Source organism: Medicago sativa, chromosome 5 (genome assembly GCF_051527215.1).
Source record: "Medicago sativa cultivar Bolivia chromosome 5, Bolivia_mono, whole genome shotgun sequence".
In the NCBI taxonomy this organism is placed as follows: domain Eukaryota; kingdom Viridiplantae; phylum Streptophyta; class Magnoliopsida; order Fabales; family Fabaceae; genus Medicago; species Medicago sativa.
In genome coordinates, this window is record NC_140753.1 from 58,061,321 (window position 1) to 58,079,546 (window position 18,226).

At 35.9% G+C, this 18,226-nt stretch overlaps 1 protein-coding gene across 2 annotated transcripts; it reads right to left on the reverse strand.

Moving 5' to 3' along the window:
- Positions 1 to 314: 314 nt before the first annotated feature.
- LOC146923447 (HEAT/U-box domain-containing protein) lies at positions 315 to 17,475 on the reverse strand. 2 transcript variants are annotated; one of them, XM_085708592.1, is made up of 16 exons: positions 17,315 to 17,475; positions 17,106 to 17,235; positions 15,998 to 16,060; positions 14,228 to 14,305; positions 13,857 to 13,948; positions 13,259 to 13,361; positions 11,689 to 11,841; positions 8,740 to 9,392; positions 8,145 to 8,619; positions 6,897 to 7,426; positions 5,611 to 6,283; positions 4,571 to 5,252; positions 3,265 to 4,298; positions 2,372 to 2,830; positions 1,462 to 1,692; positions 315 to 1,092 (listed from the first exon to the last, which is right to left on the reverse strand). In XM_085708592.1, the coding sequence occupies exons 1-16, from the start codon at positions 17,368 to 17,370 to the stop codon at positions 865 to 867; spliced, it is 5,640 nt and encodes a 1,879-aa protein (XP_085564718.1). In that variant the 5' UTR covers positions 17,371 to 17,475; the 3' UTR covers positions 315 to 864. The 2 variants fall into 2 exon arrangements, with proteins under 2 accessions (XP_085564718.1, XP_085564719.1); XM_085708593.1 differs by lacking the exons at positions 14,228 to 14,305; positions 15,998 to 16,060; positions 17,106 to 17,235; positions 17,315 to 17,475 and having other exon boundaries at positions 13,269 to 13,361; positions 13,857 to 13,878.
- Between the last annotated feature and the right edge of the window lie 751 nt (positions 17,476 to 18,226).

The window sequence follows — 18,226 nt, forward strand, 5'->3', positions numbered from 1 at the left end:
AATATAATCCTATTGTCATATTTTCATGGACAAAAGAAAACATTGTAATAAGTTAAAGAAAACATTGTAATAAGTTAAAGAACAATATAAGCATCACTTCATGCACCTAAACCATATGCAAACTCATATCTGGACTTTGTCTACTAAAACTCAGATGTGTGGGCAATGCATGCTACACTTTTAATACAGGAAAATGCTAATACTCCTTTCAACACACGATTTTATTATACAATAAAATTCATCTGTTGCAGTAAATCACTTGAATCTAACCCAATTTGGCAAGACTCGTGTAAATTTCAACCCCAACCATGATGTGCTGAAAGTGTCAACATTTATATTCATCAAGAGTATGTGCTATTTGCTATAGTCATGGATAATATAGATATTTCTCATAAGACATATAATAACTATTCTTACGGGTAATTTTCTAATTGTTACATTGTCAATATGTAAACGCAGATATACAAACACTCTTGCTCAGACAACCTCCCATCGTCAAAACTGACCTTTTCTAAGTACAAATAAAACTCTGTATATCTAACTGCTACAAACCACCAAGGGAGATCTAAATATAGAAAAGAAATTTGATACGTGAAAAAGGAATCGGAAAACCACTACCCAGCTTCCATTTTAAAATCAAGGAGTTAGAGCTGTCTGCTTCACGTGAAGCATATCGGAAAAATGCAGGAAATCATTTAAGTTTCATGAGCCATTGGTATTTTAGCATTGCCTTGATCATGCATTGATCCCCAGACATTGTATTGATTCTCATGTATCAACATATTCTCATCTAGCGCTAATAATTTCAGTCGAAGATAACTCCAGTGAGCAAAATTGGTAAATTTCAACATTCCGGGTGTAATCTCAGAACGGAGATTGACACAAGGGGCAAGATGATTTGTGAGATGTTGAAAACCATTTATAAAGGCAAGCAGAGTGAAATTTGTGTTTGCATGTCCTGCAAGCAAGGCGAGGAAGGCCGTGGTTTGTGGTGTGGATAACACTGTAACAGATCGGACACTCCTCAACACCTTCAAATTCTTTATCAAAATTGCGCTTCCAAATTCCAATAGCTTCTGCTAAAGCACCATTCTGCAAGAGAAAGAAATTGTTACAAACCTCATAATAGTTACTAATTCCGACATTAGTATTTTCTAAAGTATTTCACAATATAAGTGAGCATTCAGTAGCAACGAAAAAAATGTAGTCATCTTAGAAATTGTGGTTGGGCATAACACAACCTCACAAAACCGGTTTGTGAGGCGAGGATAGCACCCACTTATAAACACTTATTCATGTCATCTCTCAACCGATGTAGAACAGGAAAGGCTTTTTCATAACTGTTATACGTGAATTAATCATTCGTTACATACAGAAAAGAGTAATTTATATCTGAAGCATTGTACAAAAGAAGGCAGCAGAAGCCATCGGCAAAATATAATACTGAGCATAAAAAATTACCTGATTACGAACAAATAGCATCATTGACATTAACCATTTCCTTTGCTTGACCTCACTAATTCCAAGGCTTCGAGTGCAATCAACATCTACAGGCCTAAGTGGATAAGATGCAGGGAGACGAATGACCAGATCCATTCCTGTTTCATCCTTAGTGTAAGTAGCAACAACCTCATTTGCTGATTTGCTTACACTAACTGTGAAGTTCTCATCACGAAAGTTGGCTTTCTTAATCTGCATCGGAGACGATATAAACATCCATATCAGAACTGGAATGTGACTAAAGTTACTGCATGCCATAAACATCTAAAGCTTTTTCCTCACAAGGTGAGGACAGTTACATTACATGGATTAAATAATGTTAACTGCTTGAGCAAAAACCAAGTCTCAGAGGTCCCTTTTAATAATTGCATGTTGTTCTAACTAAAAACATATTCTCTGTAAATATCACAATGATTGTCCGTAATTTACAGCACAAAATCAGGTTGGCTGTTGAACTTTAAGAAACAATAAAAACAAATTTCAGATATCCAGCTCATTCGGTCCTTGCAAATGGCACAGATTATGCAAATGAGGCAGTAAAATCATAGGATTCTAGATGTGCACGGCAAACAGATTAGCAAATATACATGAGAAACAGCATGGAAGTAGACTCAGGGAACTACTTCAAACATGTGGTGTTGTTTAGAATATGCAAAGATATGTACTTTATCACAATATAGCATAGTATGACAGTCGTGAACTCAATATTGCACTAAAATGTTTCATTAACTTCTCTGCTTTTTCTCTCATTATTTCCCCTCCCCTTCACTAAATATGTACCGAGGAAATTGTGCAACTTAACAAAATCAGGCAGTTTAACAAAAAAATAAAACAGAACTGTACTTTATGTGGACATGAAACTACACCATACCTGGGACAATTCATTTGCAATGAGAGGAGGGCTGCAGCAAGTCCTGGTAAAGGATTCAATGGCAGTTGATATGTTACGATCGCGCAAATCATTAAACCAGCCACGGACATAAGCAGGAAGAACATGAAGCATTAAGCCATATATTGCTCCAGCAAGTGATGAAATTTTCTCCGACTCAATAGGCCAAAGAGATTGCACAGAGAACAAGAGTGAACCAGTGTTGGTGGCTAGGGTTGCAGCACTTGCAGATTTTGATAAGCTACCAGAAAGCTCTGCATCTTTCTTCTTCAGACTCTGATTCATGGAAATGTCTACAGGAATATGCTGAAAAAGGCAATCTAAAATAACCGGAGTAGCAGAATCTTGAATGTACTGGATCAGTCTCTCCCTGTCAGATGATGATGAAGGTAATGACCATAGATGTGATATCAACAAAGACCAAGCCAGGAAGAGATTTACCTGCAGTAGATTTTTTAGACCATTGGTGCACCAATGGACAGATACAGTAAGTAAATAAACATCAAAATGTTTGACATATTGGTAGGTAACCTCTTAATTAGCTAGTGAGTTTGTTAGTCAGTTAGTTTGTGGTGTTAGATGAGAAAGTTTTAAATTAAGGAGGGATTAGAGTGTTTTTCGGTTTGAAAGGAAATTAGAATGCAAAAGAATCCCGTCTCTCATGAAAACTGTATCAGAGCCATTTCCTTACAAACCCAAAGATACTCTACCTAATACATCCTATTATTCATAGCCTCTCATCTCACACTCCTAACTAATTGACTTACTTTTTTTTGAAAAGGAACTAATTGACTTACTAACTAGCTCAAAGTTAACTAAGATAATCTATCACAAATAATAGAGTTCAACTATGTTTCCAAATAAATTATACTTACTCGTTGATGCGAATGTAAGTCCATTTCAAGAACCTCATATGGTGCCCTTTCGACCATGTAAGATATTTCCTCTTTCAAACTGACCTTTTCTTCTATTGACGTGTCAAAACGGCTGGAATCCTGGTCACTAGCAGCATTTATGTCTGAGTTGCAAGCATTATCTTCAACGACAGCCATGTTTAAAACAGGCTCATTTGAAAGAACATAATATGCAGCAAACTGCAACAAAGGAATTGGCTTGGAAGTAAAAAGTATAGCATACAATGAGCTGATAGACCCTTTGCTTAGTCCCCAAAATGCAATTGATTTCACTGCTCTATCTCTAGCCTGCGGAGAGGAATTAAGGACAGCAGAAGCTACAAATTCCCAAAAAGATGCATGTTGAACCCGTGACAATGCAATAACTGATGCAGCTTCTTTGAAGTATGCATTTGCAATAGCCTCGGATATGCCAGTGCAAAATAGTAAGCGCAGTATACCTTCTACAATCCGATCTTTAGCAGAATCCAACTTTTCTGTTTTCATTGTATTTAAATTATCCATCTCTTCAGTTTGTTGATGTTTACAATGCTTAAGGAAAAGTGAAAAGGATAAAAGGGCATTTTCAGAAATCTTTATGGGAAAAGGATCTGAAATCAAAATAATTTTCTCAATTTTCTTACACATTACATCCAAACTACCAGATGAATCGTCAACTAAACCATTTACATTTTCTGTTACATCCTCCATCATAACAACTACTGATTGAATCCAACACCTTAGGTTAGACAACAGAAAGTCCCAATCTTCTTCACTAAATTCATTCCAGCAATAACCTACTGAAACAACCATAAGTTTTGATAGCAGCACCTGAACTACTGGAAGCTGGTTGGTCATTGCAGATCCTCCAGCAACAAGCTTCTGCTTCAGAAATAATTGATATAAAAGTTTCCTCTCATCAGGGCTGATAATTCTAGCTGGCTTTAATGTTTGTGGACCACCAATTGCGCTGAAAGGATAACAGGCAATTACCAATTGAAGCCAATCTTCCATATCTACAAGAGTCATGACCAATTTCATTAATACAATCAATTATCCATAATTTATGACTAAAGAAATTTTTGAATAAAAAATTATGTTAAAAAATGTTTTTAAATGAAATGAACTATTAGCACTGTTGCAAATAAGCACAAGCCATAAATGCAAACACTAATACACAAAACACAATTTTATCTGAACCTTCTATACCTGCTGATAAAAAATGTCAATTCAGGACTCTAATGAATTAGCATGTTGTGTTCCATTTACAAGAAGAGGAGGTATTTACCTTGTCCTGTTGTCCATGTGACCAAAGGTGGAAGCCTTAGAGCCCTCTCAAGCCAGTCTATCATGGTGTTTTGCACAAATCTTTCTACTAAAGAACAAGGTTCAACACCTTTACCGGGCTCCACATATCCATAAAATGGTTCTAGAAGTACACTAATAAGAAAAGGAAGAATCCTAAGACAATTTGTATTTACTTCTTCACCAAGAAATAGTTTATTGGCAAGAAGCTCAATAAGATAGGATGCCTTCTTAGTCCCCCATATGTTCTCTTTAAACAAAGTAGACAGAAAGGAAACAAGCGCTCTCAAGAATGGTTCTTCAATTCCTTCTATTTCATCAGCTGGAACTGGCCACATACTCACAGAACTCTTCGTGCTATCCGCTCCATAAATAAGAGAACCATCAAGCAAGATGCTCAGTATGTCATCTAATAGGCTTTCCTGGGGAGAATCACTTCTTTTGGCGTATGCACACAGTGAAGGTAAGAAAGAAGACAAAGCACTGTTTTCTGGCCATCTCCATGTGCATAGTATTTCAGCAGCTAGCCATGCAGATGATGCAATCTCTTGACCTCTTTCAAGCATAGACGAATTAGGCATTGCACACCCAGCAATAACTCTATCTATTCCAATTTTTTGGATTAACTTGTCAATTAGAGCTACAAATTTCTGGTGTCCTGAAGCCTGCAGACGGTAAAAACTGGAGATTAAATGTACTACCTTGTTTTCTTTATATCTTAGGCAGGATCTTCAATTACATGTTACATGTATTAACAACATATTTCATATAAACAAGTCATGACTAGTTTCATCTGTAACATACTATTTGATATTGGATAAAGCATTAAAAATTTAAAATGCAGATTGTCTGGCTGGTAAAGCCTACCATAGCTCACTTACCAATAATGACATTGATGTCCCAATTTATATAGCAATACAGACCAACACAACATACTCTGTATTCTATTATGTAAACGCAAGTGCGTAATACAAAACAAGATTCTTCTATTAAATAGAGACAAGTAACCATATGTGTGAATACCTTTGTTGAGCTGAACTTGTGTACTACAAACACAGGCCATCTGTCCTCTTTTCTCAGCAGCTGGTGTAGAAGATTCTGTTCATCATTTTCATCCACACAGACACACTCGAGTATTTCATGTACCCATGTACAGCATAACGATGTGATCCCGTTACTAACACGACTATCTTCAACAAATATTGCAGACTTGACTGATTCAATTAAGACTGTCCACAGGCTCCTGTAGTTCTCTATGCATAAGCTTTTTAAAAAGGGGACATTTATCTTGTTATGGAAAGTGTGTGCATATTCCCCTAATGATTGTCTGGCACTGCCATCAAGTGAATAGTCCAAAGCTTTACTTGAATTACACTCCCACTTGATGACAAAGATTGCTGCTAAAATTCCTGATACAATTCTACCTACCCCATCCAGTGTCTTCAGGCAAAAGAAACTGCCATCAAGTATCTCAAGGGAGACCTTAGCCATCTCAACAATGTTAAGAGAACTATCATGTTCTACAGAGATTTTTGCAACAATGCTTAACATAGAAGCTGCATCTTGTGCCCAAGAAAAAGACGAATCATGTATAAATCTGACCAACTTCCTGAGAATTTCCTCATAGACGACGATCAATGCATCTACGGACAGAAAAGGAATAGATCTTCCTTCTTCTGAACCACCAAGAAGAGAGCTGCATATAAAAAGTTTAAGATCAGAGTTAAGACCACTCCAGCCAATTAATCTTATATATCTCTAGATTGGGTTCAACACAAAATTGAGTAAATGATATATACAACTTCACATAGTGCTCTCCTTTAACAGCAAAATGTCTTTATTTAATAACCATTAGCAGTTTTAGACTTGGACATGCTATGGCTTTCAGACACGCAAACATATATGGAGACAGCAGAAAAGCCCCAAAATACTACAAATCCATCAAGCTCAAATGTGAGAAGTTAGGGTTTTCTAATAGATTAAAAAAACATGTATTAGAACAAAACAACCCCAAACACAGCATAATTTCCCTATAATACAACGATGTGTGTGTGTAAGTTACTACCAACAGATGCTTTCCTTTGTAGCTCACTTTTTTATTATTTTCTTGCTGTATGACTATCCATATTCAAACTGTCGCATGCAAGGCATGGGGACTAAAGACCTATTTACGAGTGAACACAACTGAACATAAATTCAGAAACAACACAAATGAGTATATTACATTGTTGACATTCAGTTTCAATGGGTATATTTATAGTATAAGACATTTTCTGCATGATGCCTCTGAAAAATCTGTATTGACATACCACATAAACTGCACATGAGAAGTGCTATACGGAGGCAGATAATGGGAAGCAGCAATAGCATATGATTCCAGACATTCATGATGCCAATCTCCAGCATTAGCTCCTGGTCTATAACTGGAGCCATCTCTCACCTTCCTCTTCATACTCTCGTCCCTTGCTTTTTCAAGGAGCATGGCAAACATTGCTGTTTGGTCAGAGTTTATCAAACCTGCTGGGCATCCAGAATTACTTTGGTTAATCACATAATTGACAATGAAAGACCATTGTTCTGAGAAATGCCTATCATCCAGCAAGGTCAACAACAGATCTAAACGAGCATTAGTTGAGGAACTATTTGGCTGCAGACACCAAGGGACAAAGGTATCCTTGAAGATTTGCAGAAATTCTTCAGCTTCCAATAATTCATCTCCACCATATGAAAGCTGACTACTATAGTGCCCTCTTTTCTGATTAAAAACTTCTTGGACTGTTTTTTGTGGTCCAAATATTGAAACAGCAACGGATAGAAGTTTTACAGTATTTTCTGAATCCTGATAGAAAACATCCATTAATTCTATTAAAATAGTCCTCCAGATAATACTAAATCAAAAAATATCATAGCCTATGCAACATCAACCCCCCTTTTATTAACAGGCTAAATCAACAACAAAGTTGACGTCGTAACTAATTCCCTCAAATTGATGATTAATAATCATCATGATATACTTATTTTATTTTTCTTGAAGAAGGCAAACTAGCCCACCAAAATTGGCACTAGGGAGAATCGAACCTAAGACCTTGAGAGGAGCAGACTCCAAGGTCCCAAGCCAAAACCATCAGGCCAACCGAAGTGGGTTAGATGATATACTTATTCATACTCTAACTATGCACAGAATTAGCCTCCTCACGAAGACCAAAAAAGCGGATATCCTTTTTGTATACCACCCGTTTGAAGATATGTTAAAAAACCTAAAACATAATCCCGAAGTGTGAAAAAGAGACTAATTCAGTGATTCTACAATAACCAAACACTTTCCTACTCCATATGCATAATTAAGATATAAATAAGTATACCAGAAGATAATTACAATGTGAGCATGTGGGAACAGGAACTCTAAATTGACTAAAATGAATATATTAAACAATAAGCTCCATTATGCAGATGTAATGTCAAAAATTTCATGATCAGCCCCAATAATTACCATCAGTATATCATATAAATAAATTAAAAACAGAGTGGCAAACAAGTTTGTAATAATATCAACTTACAGAAGACCTAATGATTGGGAAAGACTTCGCCAACATTGGTCCAACAATATAGACCAAGGGCCAAGTTGCACCTTCCATAATTGCATGTTTCTCCAGCAATAACATGAACGAAATGATTTGTTCAACCATCTCCACATAGCCTGCTTGCTGAAGAACACTCATGCAGTTATCTTCAAGTTCCACAGTAAAAACAGATAGAAGCTTGATATCTAATACATGAATGCCTAAAAGGATTTCAACAAAGCACTTTCCCATGGCTTGCAAATAGGGCATTGGATATTTCGTATTTTGCACATCCACTTTCTTGCTATGAGAAAGGTTTTTCTCAGATGAATCAGATTCTTTTCCTGTGTTGATTATATCATAACCTTTGGAGCTTCCAGTTGTAAGGAAATCCCTCCATATAAGCTTTACTAGGATATTATCAATGAGAGTGACTCGGAAATGACTGATCGAGTCGTCTCCATCATTATATCTGATACAAACAGACGACAGTTTGGTTACAGAAAAAACAAACATTGGATATCAGGCAATTTAAGCATGGAGTAAATGAATCCAAGTACAGACAACCACTATCAAAAGGAAAAATACGTACCTTGAAGCATTTTTCAAGGACCAAAGAAAACACTCTTCAAATGCCTGGAAAAATGCCAATCTATCTGCTGATAGAGAAGTTTTCCTTCCCACCCACAAGCTTTTGAAAAATTCAAGAAAAAACTTATCCCCCTGAACAGCTTTAGGAGGCACGTTGTCTAAAAATAAAACCAAAGCTGGGTACGAGACCTGTTGGGAACCGAAGCACCCATTCCTAAGAAAATTGCAAAAAGGATTCAGTATGTTTTTCTGAACATTTAAGGAACTCCAACTCCCTGGGAATCTTCTAGAAAAAAGTAATATTACATCCCACATTGAAGGATGACATGTTGGATCTTTCTCATTGAAAGCACCAAGAATTGCACCCGCAAGACTTCTTATATTTCCTTCAGTAATAGCATGTGGCATATTTTTTATAAAACTCTTCAAAACAGTATACGTAGCAGATCGGATAGTAGGTCGTTGAGACTTCAAGAAATCTAAGAAGTGCTTATGATCTATTAACAGCTTTTCACCAAACGATACAGCCGCCACCCTGGCCTTTGAAGCATGTTTAGGTTCAGTAGTTATATTCTCAACAGCAGGTTGCTCTTGTTGTGGGGATATTAAAACATCAAGAAGAGAGGCCAATGCCAATAATGTTGATGATATCACCTGTAAGAACAAAATAGAGAATAAATTTCATGAAGTAAAAGTACATGGCCCAAAATCGAAAAATTGAACATGTCAGATACATCATATAACTAAACCATTAAAATGTAACCAAAGAGAAGGCTATCTGGGCTGAAGATGGACCATGTGATAGAGCCAAAGATAGTACATGGCCCAAAATCGAAAAATTGAACATGTCAAATACATCATATAACTAAACCATTAAAATGTAACCAAAGAGAAGGCTATCTGGGTTGAAGATGGACCATGTGATAGAGCCAAAGAGAGTTTCAGTTAAATCTTGGGTCAAATCAACCAAAGCCCTAGAGGTATAGAGTGTAACCATGAAGGAATTCTGGTACTCATGGAAAGCAAAAGAAAGGGCAATCTTGTGCTGAATGGCTGTTCTATTAAGGGTAATGGAAGGATTTAAATATACAGACATGGAACACAAGGGGAAGTCGGTGAGGAAATTTGGCTTTGGGTTCGATACTCCATAGCTCTGCTAGTTGAAAACATTGCTCATTGTTCACTCTTTACAAAGTAATTTATGCATTATTTGAGTGAATTTCATTGCTAAACTGCAGTGTGTGTGACTGAATATTTTGGGTTCTGCGCTTCATCAACATAAGAGCCAACAAAACCAGCTACTACTAAGCCAAGACAATGGGCAGAAAACAGACCATAAACCATCCATATTACTTTTGACTTATGTGCCAATGAAGTTAAAAAAAGTTTAGTCCAAGAAGAGGACAAAGGCTAGTAAGTAGCAACTGAAGTATGTAATAATTGAATCTCACATGGACACAAGGGACTGTGTTTACAAGATTAATACAGCTATAGTAATTTTAATTTACACCCAGAAGAGATCAATGAAAATAAAGTCAAGTAATTTCTTTCCAATTCTAGGTAAATATAGCTCTCCTACGACACTAGGATCAGTAACGGAGCAACTATGGAGGCCCACCTGGGCCATAGTCCCTCTTAAAATCATAGTTTTGTTTAACATTAACATATATGTATATAATATTATAATGTGTGGCCCCATTCTTGACCCTATACATTTTACATAAAACATAGATCTTTCACCACAACTGTGATATCTTCTCGGTATTAATAATAGTCAAATACAATTCTAGCTAGGTGTCATTGTGTCACTATACTTCTCTATGGAGTAGGACTCTGTGTATTCATTTGAAGATATGCAAAATAATTCATTGATGTATATTTATCTTTTGAATGTAACCAATGAAAATGAGTTTATCTGGTTTGTCAGAATATCAAAAGTAATATTTTAGATCGAATTATATCTTAAGACATTATCAAATATGTATTCTGCATTTTTATTAATCGTTTGTTTTTGTAAGTAGTGTGACTCAAACTATAGTATACATAAAAGTTGGACTGTATCAATTTTTAATGGATTGGTGTTTGAGAAGATGGTTCCACTTGCTAGTCATTTAATCATTTTACTCAGTTGTGTCAGTGCAACTCAGATGCTCAAGGACTACAGGGACATTTGATGTGTTGGGGGTAGGGCTCCAACACAATACCTCTCTTATCCGCACTTAGGGTATGAGTGTTTTGCCGCTAACTTGAAACTAAAAAAAATATATATTTTACTCAAAAAATACTTCATTAGATTTTTTGCACATAATAAACATATGATAGCTTAAAATTTGTTTGCTAAATCATTCTTTTAAGTCATGGTCCTTTTGAGATCAAAATCCTGACTACGCTCCTGATTAGGATAACATGACACATTAGAGAAAAAGATAATGTAAAAAACTTAGAAATAGCTATTTGCACGATATTAGTTTCTAGTGTTAAACATATTCCTAGTCCCTGTAAAATATCCTATCTTTATTTTAGTCCCTACGATAAACTTTTAATCCCCACCTTTTATAAAAATGGGTGTTTTTAGTCACTCATTTTATAAAAATGGGGTGATTTTAGAGGGACCAATAGCACCCTGTTTTTATAAATGAGGGACTAAAAAAGGACATCAATTTTATAGGGACTACACCCTAAACTTTATAAGGACTAAACACGAAAGATCCGTAATTTTATCTGGACTAAAAACATAATTAAACCTTGTTTATAATTATTTATCCAGTCCTACCATGAAATAATAGCTATTCAAACCCAAAGCAAGATCTCTACCACTATTTTAGAATCCTTCCGTACCAATATAAGACATCCTACCATCAATATTTACCATACAGAACACATTTCCTTGTCCACTAAAAATGAGAACCATTGCAAACCAATAATAATTGAAGTGATTTTTATAGTATACCTGCTGGTACATCTCCTCCAACTCATCCATGGCTACAGCTTTGTCAGACAAACTTTGTGGCGTAAGCTTTAGGTTTTCTTCTAAATACATGAATATCTCTGTTGTGCATAAAATCAAAGCATCGAGCCTTTTTTCCTGTGCTGGAAAGATAGCCTAATACAATCAAACGAAGGATTAAAACAGGAATCACATGTGGCACAAATTTGGTAACAAACTTATTCAGGTACAAGGATAAAAGTTTCCATCACATGATATACTAAGGCAGGCCTGCACACTTGAGAGAATGAATGTTACAATACAGAAAAAATGACTCCTAAATGATTCAATTTAAGTGTATTAATATGTACTGCAATTTTGAAACATAACCAGGTAGTATAACAAAGCATACACAAAGCCTTTGTACAAATTTCTATATCACTCTGCAATTTCCAAAACGTCAAAGTTTTTCCAACAATGTGTTACGCTACAGAATAAAAGGGAGTTTGTTGGGGAAGTTAGAAAGTATCATGTATAAATAGCAGCACATATGAATAGAGGAGGATCATTATTGAGTATTTTAAACTTCTAGTGAATAGAGCAGTGGCTCTCTAGAAGAAGGGGAACCCTTGGAGGAGAGTTTTCTCTTTGGAGAGAGGCAAATGTAAATCCCTTTGAAGTGCCCTAAGGTCCTCCCTGCCTTGGACTGGGGCACCATCCCTTCACCCTAAATTTTTTTCATCAAAACAAAAAGAGTACCAACTCTGTTGAAATTTTGGGGCCCAACTCATCCTTACAAAACCAGCTTGTAGGGTGAGGAGTGTCTCCTCTTTATAAACTCTTCTCAAGAGTCCTATCCATCCGATGTGGGACTAAATCCACCCCCTCAAAGCCAACACAATGAAGGTGTTGGAAGCTGCAATGAAGGCAAACCAAAGGCCGTAATTTAGGCGACTAGGGGCGGACCCGATGTGGGACTAAATCCACCCCCTCAAAGCCAACACAATGAAGGTGTTGGAGGCTGCAATGAAGGCAAACCAAAGGCCTTAATTTAGGCGACTAGGGGCGGACCGCAATTAAGGCGGAATTTCCAACAAACTCTATTGTGAAGGGGAACCCCTTGGAGGAGAGATTATCTCCTATTATTTGTCCTATTTTTTAATAAAAGTGTTCTATCTTTGGAGTTCAACTCTTGGGTTCCTACCAGTATTTGACCTGTCTCAGCCTAACATATCACTAATAGCATAACGTCCCCCTAGAACGGTAGAACTCGAAAGCCATTCTGACTTTAGTAATAAAAGTAAAGATGGTTGGGGGGTAGCTCAACTGGTTTGAACCAAGGGTTAAAGGAGTTGGAGGTCATGGGTTCAATTCTGGATGAAGGAGTAAATATTATTCTAACAACTAACTACTAACATTTGCCATTAAAATAAATAAATAACAGTAAAGAAGGTATGACTCTTCGTATATATAGTATTCTCTTGTGTTAAACACATGAATTCCATCACACGTCTCGTCTCTTTCCCTCTCAACACCAACAATGAATAGAAATCGTTTAAAATAGAACTGTAAGATAAAAATTAATATAGCAAACCTGCAAAGACCTTTTTGCTGCCTGAGAAACTTCAGAAGCTGGATCAAATTGTGCAAACCACCATGGTCCCATCAAAGTCTTCAAATGCGGAGCTAAATCTCTCCTGAGAAGGGCGTGGGAAGTGAAGTTAACAACAAGTCTCAGACTATGTGAATTAAATTCACTCATTCAAAACATTAAGACTTCAGAAGGATCAGATTTCGTACCAAAAACCTATTTAACCCATAAAAAAAATCTTAAATTCAATAAAATTAAAATGCTCGAAACCAGTTAAATAGGTACATATTAAAAAAACCTATTTAATGTATATTTGGTAGGCTAAAATGTCCACGCCTGGTGGAAGACAGGATAAGGCCTTTGTTTATTAATTATTATTGGGTGGACTAGGCTGTGGACACCAATTTTTAAAAGATACATGGGTTCTTCTTCATACGCTACTGACACAAGAAACTTGCCAAAGCATGCATAAATTTATTCATAAAATAAAGCAACAACAAATTATCAAATTCCCAAGTATTCAAATACTTCAAATTATTTGGTTAAAAAGCAAGAAAGAAACATCAATAAATATTTCATTAAAATAGGTATAAGTTCTAACCCAACAGAAGTAACAAGTGTGGTCATGGTATCATGAGTAGCCCGCCTAACATCCCTATTGTAGTCCAGCAACAGCTTTTTATATTCAAACGCCTACACAAGAACAAATTAAATGATCAAGTCTATCAAATAAGTATATTTAAAAATTGAGACAAGAGCAATTATGAACTACTAGACCCTTAGAGGGAGAATAAAACTCTTTCGTTTTATATGGGAAAAATGAAAGTTGCCATTGAAAAGAACAACTTGTTCCATATTCAACACATAGATGTTCCTCATATATAAAGGGAAAGAGACCTAATACAGGAAATACATAGCCAAACATGCAATCTAATACATATAAATAACTAGATATATATTAAAAACACATACCCATTGGGGAATAATTGGAACAATTTCTTTTGCTGACCTTTGCTGAAGCAGCGTAGATAAAGCTGACAATGCCTTAAGCTGTTAAAAGAATTATATATAAAAAGACGGGTTAATAAGAATTATAAAAAATACAGGTTAATAAAAAGCCGACGAGATATTTAAGAGAAGAGATTCATCACCAGACAAAATAATTGCAATCATTGATTAATTTATTGCAACCAAATCAGAATAAAATCAATTATGGAAGACAAAATACTAGTAGAAACAGTAAACGTATGGACTCATGACCAATGTAGTCAGGATCGAGATCCTACGTAGGATTGGTCGGCCGGTGTAGGAACGTAAACACAAGGAACGTAACACGGTTCGTAAGAACCCACTCAAGGGAAAAATTGTAACTTCACATATACATGCACACACAAAAACATAAAAATTATAATACATGAACAAAATAACTTATAAATCACAACATTAAACTAAGTTAATTAATAGTATTTAATCATTTTTTGATACCATTATCTACTAGTAGTACTACATTTTTTTTAAATAAAAGGTAAGGTATATTTTTTGAATAAAAGGCAACGTATTATAAAATCCTGTTCCTGTGCATTCAGAGGAAGGTCACGTGTTTGGTTAAAGGTGTAAAGTGTTTTATAAAAGGAAAAGGAAGATATTTAGTATTGGGCCTTAGGGCCCACACAAGAGATAAGTCTTCTACAACTTAAACCTTATTTGACCGAGTCTTCTTCTTCCACCATGGAGCGCTGCAACAGCAGCAGAGAAAACATGAGAGTTTCAGATCTGAAATTAACAGCGATGAAAATCCTTGATTTCATCTTCATTCCTCCTCCTCTCTCTCTCTCCTTATCATTCTACTTCTCTGTCCAGACCTCGTTTTTTTATACGATTCTGGCAAAAAAAAACTCGATCTGCCCACGAAATCAACCAAAAACGACCCGGAGCAAGATTGAAGCTCGTTTGGGTGGGGAAAGCATGTAGGATCGGACGATCCTACGACCCGGGACTCGTTTTTGACTACATTGCTCATGACTAATACGGTCACAGACTAAATGAGAAAGAAATCAACTATACATTGAGAAGCTCAGCTATGATGCCCTATTGATAAATTATGTAAATGAAATGTATTGACAAAAAGGTACAGCACAGAAGTTCTTAAATCACAGGTAAAAAAATATGAAATTAAAAGAAAATTGCAGAACAGGTTTTATCGTTAAAACTCTGCCCCAGAGTTTGGGCAAAGGTGACAACTTGAACAGTCAGAAACTGGTTATGGACCTACTGGATTATGTCAAAACTTCAACAGCTAAGTAAATTCGTAATAGTACAGGTTCATTAGCATGACCAAAGACACTACTGAGAAAAGAACAGTAATGAAAATCTCACCTAACAGACAACTAGACATACATTCAACATGACACATTATATGCACATCTATGGTTTCCAGCATCTTGTCTTATTATATACAATGCAAAGTGCTGAGACATAATCGGCACAGTCATTGAACAAGCTTCACACATACTCAGAAAACCTCATGTTTTAATTCAGGAAGTGGCACCATCAAGTTTTAAGAAAAGTAAAATTTTAAAATGTCATGGTTCTCTATTCAACTTATGCGTGCATAATTTAACATAACATGCATCATCTATAATTAATAATGGCTAAAACACGGAATTGCAAACTTGAAGCAGAGTAGAACAGAATGCATCAAAAGAGGAATAGATAAAAAGCATAAAGTTGATACAAAATTACCTTAGTGGTGGAATCCTTCCTGCCTAGTCTCTTCAAGTGCACTGCAATTTCACTATCAACATCCTGGTTGTTCCCAAAATTAACAAAACAATACCACACATTACGGCGAGACTTGGAAAAAAAACTGTTGAGAAAGAAATATTCACATTCTAGCTCTAACAACTCAACTCAAAACTTAAAGAAAAATTCCATGGCATAAAATCCCGGACAAAGAAACATGAAAGACATATTTAGCACATTCCAATGTAACACCAACACTCCAGATAGTTATTTCTAATATAGCACATTCCTATTTCTAATTACTCACGGTGTACATGTCAGTGCTTCATAGGTCTGAGAATTGAGTCAATGCTTCATAGGTTGTTAATTCAAGGTCGTTATTGTCAAGAAACACGTGTAGGTGTAGATCACAGCAGCAGTACCCATCTAGTAAGTTAATCTACTCACCATCCAGTTATGAACACAAAACTACACCTAATTATTAATTAAAAATAAAGCACCGATTTAGGGTCTGTTTGGCAAGATCCATTTTTGAGCTTATAGCTTATAAGCTCATTTGACAAAAAAGACCCGTTTGGTTACTGTCACTTTCTCATGAGCTTAATAGAGTTTTTTGATAAGTTAATTCTAGTAGCTTATCATTGTTTATCTCAATTTTACCGCTCTAATCTTGATTGAATTTTTTTTAGTATTATTTAAATTAAATCTAGTAGGTCCATGAATGTTGTGTTAACGAGAATTGGTTTTGCCATCCAAAAAGGCCAACTGGCGCAACTTGTTGCATGCTTGCCTTCTATTTTATGTAATTAATCTTTGATAAATAAAATTACTCAATGTATCATTTTTATGTCATTTCATATTTATAAGCTAGTTCAACCACTAATTTTACCAAACACTGCAAATTCAATCAGCTAGCTTATTCGCTATTAGTTATAAGCTAGCTTATCAGTTTTTACTAAACAGAGCCTTAGTCCCTAGTCCCTAAACTAACAATTCAGTTCCTAAACTATATAAATATAATAGTTTAATGAAGAAAATTAATCAACAAAATGATAGAAATTTACATAAAGTAAATAAAAAGAAATGAAATGAAATGAACAAGACATACGGCAAAAGGGAGAGAAGAATCTTCGGTAGAAGGAGAAGGATCAAGACGGGAACTACCGACAAAACCACCGAATCCAACAGCTGCAGCAGCGGCGGATGAAGGAGCGGAGGATAACAACGATGCGGCGAGACTGCGAAGGAGAGAAAAAAGCGATAAGATGAATGAATGATTAGGGATTGAAGTGAGGAGAAAAGAGGATTGTTTGTTACCTGCTACTTGATGGGCGAGCTTTGCTTCTAGCACCTTCTCCTTTCTGTCTTCCCATTATTCCTCTTTTGATGAGTATTACGATGTGGCGGTGATGTGTGCGTAGCTGCGGAGCTAGGGAAAGTTGGAAACACGCTCAGTTTTTCAGCTACTTGTTGTGGACGATGACTAGAGAGAATAAGAAAGAGGGTTCAATATGTTTTTATTGTTATTTATAAATAAAAGTTACGATTTTTTTTCTTCTAAAATTGGCTACACGTTTTTTATTCAGTTTTGCTTAATTTTTTACATGGTTTATTTTTCACTTCTTGAAAGAAAAGAAAAAAAGAATAATTTTTCAAACACTAATACTAATATCAGGAAGGCTACAAAGAAAAATAAATTATTACCTGCGAGGAAGGAATTGAACCGAGTGGAGCTGGAGAATGGTGAAGTTTTTCAATAGGAACAAAGCTTACAAAGACAAGAATGAGAGTAAAAATGAAGTGATAAAAAAATGAGTGATATTTCTCTATTTATAGAGAGGAAAAAATAATAGGTATGGTGGGACTCGTTGAGTAATTATGGATGTGAAGAAATATTAAAGAGGTGAGTACATTGATGGGACAAGACATGGCGACATGACGAATAGTTTGAATCAAACTAACATTCATAACTCAGTTACAAAGCAGTTACTGGTGGACTGTGGATCGGTATAGATCGGCCGAATAAAGAACAAACGTCTACGTCTTAACAGGCTTGACGTTTGATGGACTGTGGACTGGTATAAGTCGACCTAATAAAGAACAAACATCTACGCCTTAACAAGCTTGACGCTTGGTGGATTGTGGACTGCATGGATGGACCATTCTGTGTGACTTATAATACTTACTTGACTAACTAGCAAGATCTCACTCAACACTGGTTTGACTGTT

What these genes read in the sequence shown, in the direction of transcription:
- LOC146923447 (XM_085708592.1), bottom strand. Translation starts at nt 17,370, where the DNA reads ATGGGAAGACAGAAAGGAGAAGGTGCTAGAAGCAAAGCTCGCCCATCA. An exon ending in GCTCGCCCATCAAGTAGCAG is followed by an intron (nt 17,236 to 17,314) that starts GTAACAAACAAT and finishes TCTCCTTCGCAG; the next exon opens with TCTCGCCGCATCGTTGTTAT. An exon ending in TCCTTGAAAAATGCTTCAAG is followed by an intron (nt 8,620 to 8,739) that starts GTACGTATTTTT and finishes TGTTTGTATCAG; the next exon opens with ATATAATGATGGAGACGACT.